Below are 6,406 nucleotides of genomic sequence, written 5' to 3'. Positions count from 1 at the left end.
GAATCTGGGCCGTCCGTGCGTTTGAATCTGGGCCGTCCGATCGCGCGATTGATCTGGGCCGTCGGATCGCACCCACGCGGATCGCCAACGTGGCTCCTTTTGGAGTGACGCGATCTTGCCACGTGGCAGGCCCCGGTTGGCCGGGACTGCTGACCGGGCCTGCTGACGTGGCCCCCCCTTTTTTTTTTTTTTTTTTTTTTTTTTTTTTTTTTCCTCCTTTCCGGGTGCTACAAATTTGAATCGTTTATGTACAAATTTGAATCACATTCCACTTAATCATGGGAGAGAAAATTACTTTACATGATTTCTAGCAAACGCATGCATAGTGTTAATTAGCGAAATGACCTCTTCTGCTCTTGCTTAATGCACTCTACTAACTTCTGGATGCTATTCTCTTGGGTAATGAATCAAACGCTTCTCGTATGATCATGGAGATTTATCAGGAATGAATCTTGCCCTGCTTCAAACATGTATCAACAAGAAAGTTTCTCGCGTTATACAGTGTCTCCTGATTCTATCACAATGTAGGCCTTTTTCTGTTCAAAATTTGAAGCAGAAAACACAAAACAAGAAACTAGACGGGGCCCTGAGAGTCCTAGACATTATATCAGCTAAACCGAATGTTCATACCAATAGGAAAAATCATCTACGGCTCATTCAGGACTTTTTGCAAACAGAGTCAAAACAGTCGAGTTCGCTGCATTCTGGAGATGATTTTGGACTTTTCAGTTCAAAGGAAGGTGTTTCGAGCGTTTTTGAGGAAATTTTGGAATTCTTTACTGTGAATAAAGACAGTCAGGATTCCGCAAAGGATAATCTTCGTAGATATGGATGTGGATCGGGTGTTAGTGTTTTGTCAAATGCTGTAAGTTCATGTGGGTCTTCTCGGAATCTTCGTGGAGGTGTTGGGTATCATTGCTTGATAATAAGAACTGGGTTTGTAGCTAATGTTTATGTGGGAACGTCTTTGATTAATATGTACGGTAAATGCAGCGAGTTGGAGAGTGCGTATAAAGTGTTTGAGGAAATGCCTCTTAGAAATGTATTTTCATGGACTGCTTTGATTTCTGGGTTTGCACAGGAATGGCAGGTTGATATGTGCTTGGGGCTTTATTCTATGATGAGAAAGTCGACAGCAAATCCTAACGATTTCACGCTTACAAGCATTTTGAGTGCTTGCACAGGCAGCGGGGCTCTCGGGCAAGGGAGAAGTGCTCACTGTCAAACAATTCAAATGGGTTTTGATTCGTATCTCCATATTGCTAATGCCCTCATTTCAATGTATTCTAAATGTGGGAGCCTTGAGGAAGCGTTTTACATATTCAATAACATGTTGAACAGAGATGTCGTGTCGTGGAATTCCATGATCGCAGGATATGCTCAGCATGGGCTTGCAGCACAAGCAATCAATCTTTTCAAACAGATGAAAAGGAACATGGTAAAGCCTGATGCCATCACTTTCCTGGCTGTCCTATCTTCATGTCGACATGCAGGTCTTGTTGAAGAAGGTAAAGTCTACTTCAATTCAATGGTAGAACATGGCGTGAAGCCAGAATTAGACCATTATTCATGTGTTGTTGATCTATTTGGACGAGCTGGGTTAGTAGAAGAAGCTCGCAATTTTATCCAGGAGATGCCTATTTACCCCAATGCAATTTTATGGGGCTCGCTACTTTCATCTTGCAGGCTTCATGGTGCTGTTTGGACTGGTATACATGCTGCAGAGTGTCGGCTACTGCTGGAACCTGAGTGTGCGGCTACTCACGTGCAGTTGGTCAATTTGTATGCAAGTGTAGGATACTGGGATCAGGCTGCAAGATTGAGGAAATTGATGAAGGATAGAGGATTGAGAACTAATCCTGGGTGTAGTTGGATTGAGATTAAGAATGAGGTTTACAGGTTTAAAGCCGAGGATGTATCAAACTGTAGACCGATTGAAATTCTTACTCTTCTGGATGATTTGATGGAAAACATGAGAACTTTAGGCTATCAGCCAGAAGCATGCGAGGAAGAGGTTGATGATGGGTTATAACCACATCTTTTTAGTAATCTAGATGTTTGTACAGTTATTGAGGAGACATGATAGAATGCTGGATTGTTTTGGTGATACAGAAGACTTGATCATGTGATTAGCAGCATTGAATTATTATCAATGGCCTTCTGAGTAATGAACTGTTAATCATCATGGATCCATGACTTGTTTCTGCAACAAGGGCAGGGTGAATTCTAGTAACACTTGTTTTTCATGTAAGCTATTGGAAAAGACGAGAAGCTAGAGAATGCAAGGAACAGAAAGAAGAACACCAAGTTGTCACTGCCAATAAAATCTCTGCGGCTGGTTTGTTTCTACGTGAAATACTCGGCTTAACTCAGTAAAGCACGATCATACTCAATGTCTAATTCCAGATGTTCATTACTTGTTTAATTGAGTGATTTTCTTCACAGATCAGCCTAAGAAATCAACGAATTGTTACAGCAACAGAAACTTTATTTTTCAGTCGAAGAGTTTTTGAAGAAGTTAAATGCTAGCTACAGAGATGTGTATATAAGCATTTTTGGATCATAGCCAGTGAAGTTGCTTGTCTCAATGAGACTGCACTGCTTCCAAGAGCTAGATTTGTTCTTATACCCTTTCTATATTATATTGCATCCGATGCCTGTTATTAATAATGTAGTGCCCTTAATTCCTGTTCATGAATTTGTTTGTAGCTTTAGGTTCTTTAATTATGTATAGCAACTAGAAATGTGGGAAATCTGTGTCTGAACTGATAATGTTTGAGAACTCGAAATCAAAATCTCATTGTTATCTTTTAGATTAATTGTGAAAATTTTCCTGATCAAAAGCTTGCATATTTGATCTTTGGTGAGTTGCGTCTCTGCTCCCATAATGATTTTTCTCTGCCACCAACCACTGGATAATTTGTTGAAAATTTGTCCACATGGTTTTCTTTTTCTTCAGAAACTGCACCTTTTGTCCTGTGAATACCCAACATTGTTTTCACATTCCACTATGCAGTTGTTCAATAACAAGAAACAATTTTCACTAGAATCATGACCTAAATTTTCTCAACTTTGATCAATTAGATTGTTATTTTACTTTTCCTTAACTAGATGAAAATTTCTGAAGTTCGAGGGATTTCCGAAGAGGGATCCAACTCTTATATTCAGAAAAATAGCGAATAACTTTGATACCATCAATATGAATTTCGGAAAGTTATACTCATATAAATCTCGCCCAAAAAAAATTGCATTTAGCCACTTCAATGTAGAAATCCAAATTGGGTACGTAGCTTATAATTATCACAAAACAATTACACCTCGATAGAGAAGAACTTTTTCATTGATTGATTACAAATACTGTAAGGGGGCCATGGATGGGCGAAAGGGTTGTGATTGTTTTTAGCCTTGGAGGAGATAATGAAAAGAAACTCTATCAAATGGACATATGGGTGTGGACAAACGACCAACCATTCCATTGTATTCTACTCCTCTACATATATTCCAATCTAATATTCCTTTATTTTCATTTGCTAATCATACAACCCACATGTAAACCATTCAACGTGCACATGCTATGTGTGACTTCTTTTTTTTTGTTATATATAGATACATATATATATATATATATACACACACACACACACACATGCACATATGGAACAGATCTCATCCTATGTATGGTATGAAGAAAAAAATGTCACCAATGTTATCCTTCTCTTATTAAATAAAACGACTAAGATTGAGAACTACCAAAAGCATTGTTGTATGCCTCTAAATTATTCATTTATAAGTATACGTTAACATCCTTTTTTTGTTGACATTGATTGACATCATATACATATTACTCTATAAGTTTATAAGCCTGTTATGCTAATATCTCATATGTATAATATAATAAATATATTAGTTTATTATAGATATTGTGTGCATGAAATATATGAAGCCACACCCCTCAAAACTCCCTCGAAGGGAATAGAAGCACAAGATCCCATAACAATGGTGGAAGAAGAAACAAAAAAGATAATGGCAGCTCTCTCAACCCTCAACCCAACACAGCTCCGAGTTCTAACTCACTCCATCCTCAACCTCTCTTGTCACCATCTTCACCGTCTCTCCTCCATCCTCTCCTCTCCGTCTCTCTTCTCTCTAACCATCCACCATCTCATCTCCCTCTCTCCCTCCTCCAAATCTCTTCTCATCGCTCGCCACCTCCTCTCCCTCCTCCGCCTCCTTCTTCTCCACTTCCACCCCCAAGATCGGCCGCATCTCTCCTCCGGACCTCCCGCCATCAAACTCCGAGACCTTGATGCCGTCTTGCTCTTGCTCTTCATCTGTGAAACCCACCATCACCACCCACAAACCCTTCTGGCCGGTGACCCATCTGAGTGGCGCGAAAGCTTGAGTAAAACCTTCTCCCACGCCATGTTAAGTAATTTGTCTGAAATTGGGGGATACAATGGTGGAGTGTTGATTACTTATGCTGAGACGGTGAGTAGGTGTTTGAGATTTGTTAGGATGGTTGATAGTTGTAGTGGTGGCCGGATGGAGCGGAAAGAGGCTGCAGCGTCGCCGGCGACGGTGGTGGGATTACCGACAGTGGAGGTGAGTGGTGGTGGTGTAGGTTTGGAGTACTGTACTGTATGTAAAGAAGAAATGAGAGAAGGAAGAGAGGTGTGTGAGTTGCCATGTAAACATTTATTCCATTGGAAGTGCATATTGCCATGGTTGAAGAAGAAGAATACATGTCCATGTTGCAGGTTTCAGCTTCCTACTGATGATGTGTTTGAAGAGATCCAACGGCTGTGGGAGGTTCTGATCAGGGCGGGTGGTGGTGGGAGTTTTGACTTTTGATGGAGAATATTGTTGGAGGTGATGATCATGGTTAGGGGTTTAGAGGAGCGCACGTGGCAGAATTGGATTGGAGATTATCAAAGGAGCAGTGAGGGTTGGAAGATTGAATGGTATGAGTTGGTTGTAGGTGATTTTCTTTTTAATATTTTGACAAAGACTCGTGTGGCTAAAGACTATGAGCAATCTTGTACATTTATAAGAGTATATATATGTGTTTATATATATATATATATATATATATATATAGGTGATTTAATATTGAAAATAAATAATAAAATTAAATTCTTAATTTGAATAGCTTTTATGTGGTAGTTTTGCTCTTCTTTTCGTCATAAATTATATTATTATTTTAGTTTCTGAATTATTGTTAATGTTATAATTAGATCTAATAATTTTTTATTATAATTTAATCTTTAAACTTATAAAATTATATAATTTCAAAAAATTTGATTAAAAACGATAAAAACTTTTTTTCATATTTTATTTTTAATACAGTTTAAAAATTATGATAATTAGAAGTTAATCTTAATAAAACAATTAACATTAATAAAATTAATCTTCTCTTCGAGCATGCCTCTTCTTCTTCTTCCCTTTCCTGCACCACCCCATTCGTGGTCCCTTCCTTCATTTTGCCTTAACAGACACGACGTCGTTTGGATTAGTAAATGAAACGACATCGCTTTAGACGCCGGGCTGGACCACGAGTGGACTTCCCTTTTCTTTTCTTTTCCTTGGATTGGGGCTTGAGCTGGTGGGTTTCATCTTCTTCTTTCCTTTCATTTTTTTTTTTCTTTCTCTATTTTTTTTCCTGTTCTTTTTCATATGCTTGCTACCAAAGCTTAGAACTACACACACATATATATATATATGTATATAAATGTACAATGATGATAATTAGTAGTGTTAACTTCATAATGAAAAACCAACTAAAAGTGTTTCTTTGAGTGAAGTGCAAGATAGCGTTAAGTATATTTTAAAATCAGTAATATAAATAACTTTGGTGGGTCAGATTTAGTAATAACATCAAGAACTTTATTATTTTATTATTTTAAAAAATTATGGTAATTAATAATAAAACATTAATTTCGCATATTAACGACTTAACTTCAACTCGTATTATTTGTTTTATCTTAAAAAATATAAATATTTAAATTGAATTTATCAACATAAATAATAATTTTGTATAGAAAATTATATATATATATATATTTTTAGGAAGAAAAAAAATGTTGAGGGTGGGGGGAAGGTGAGACAATTTGTCTTCCAAGTTCACGTGACAATATAGTCTTTAAGATAATAAAAACAAAAATAATAGAAATAGTATATATATATGTATATGTATATATATATATACATATTCGGACCCCGTGATTTGTTTAAAATTTTGAAACTCTGCCGCCCTATGTCACCATTTGTAAAAACCAAAAAATCCAGGCTTGTTTTATTTCGCCACGTGTGTCTTGTTCAACTATATATACATCCGTATATTATATATATATATATATAGAGAGAGAGAGAGAGTCTCTGTAAGTTTTTGAGGATCACGCAATAAAAA

The 6,406-nt window shown here is 37.2% G+C and overlaps 2 protein-coding genes across 2 annotated transcripts; both read left to right on the top strand.

Moving 5' to 3' along the window:
* The first annotated feature begins 258 nt into the window (after nt 1-258).
* Nucleotides 259-2,813, top strand: LOC110809878 (Tetratricopeptide repeat (TPR)-like superfamily protein). Its single transcript, XM_088209865.1, has one exon. The coding sequence runs from the start codon at nt 446-448 to the stop codon at nt 2,030-2,032; it is 1,587 nt and encodes a 528-aa protein (XP_088065991.1). The 5' UTR covers nt 259-445; the 3' UTR covers nt 2,033-2,813.
* Nucleotides 2,814-3,936: 1,123 nt separating this feature from the next.
* On the top strand, nt 3,937-5,140 carry SGR9 (RING/U-box superfamily protein). The gene has a single exon (XM_022035875.2). It carries the CDS (start codon nt 3,997-3,999, stop codon nt 4,849-4,851), a length of 855 nt encoding a protein of 284 aa, XP_021891567.1. The 5' UTR covers nt 3,937-3,996; the 3' UTR covers nt 4,852-5,140.
* The last annotated feature ends 1,266 nt before the right edge of the window (nt 5,141-6,406 follow it).

This window comes from Carica papaya, chromosome 8, assembly GCF_054855325.1.
Source record: "Carica papaya isolate Zhongbai chromosome 8, ASM5485532v1, whole genome shotgun sequence".
Classification (NCBI taxonomy): Eukaryota; Viridiplantae; Streptophyta; class Magnoliopsida; order Brassicales; family Caricaceae; genus Carica; species Carica papaya.
The sequence above is the reverse complement of the archived record's forward strand: the minus strand, read 5'-3'. Positions and strand labels throughout refer to the sequence as shown.

What these genes read in the sequence shown, in the direction of transcription:
- LOC110809878 (XM_088209865.1), top strand. Translation starts at nt 446, where the DNA reads ATGAATCTTGCCCTGCTTCAAACATGTATCAACAAGAAAGTTTCTCGC.
- SGR9 (XM_022035875.2), top strand. Translation starts at nt 3,997, where the DNA reads ATGGTGGAAGAAGAAACAAAAAAGATAATGGCAGCTCTCTCAACCCTC.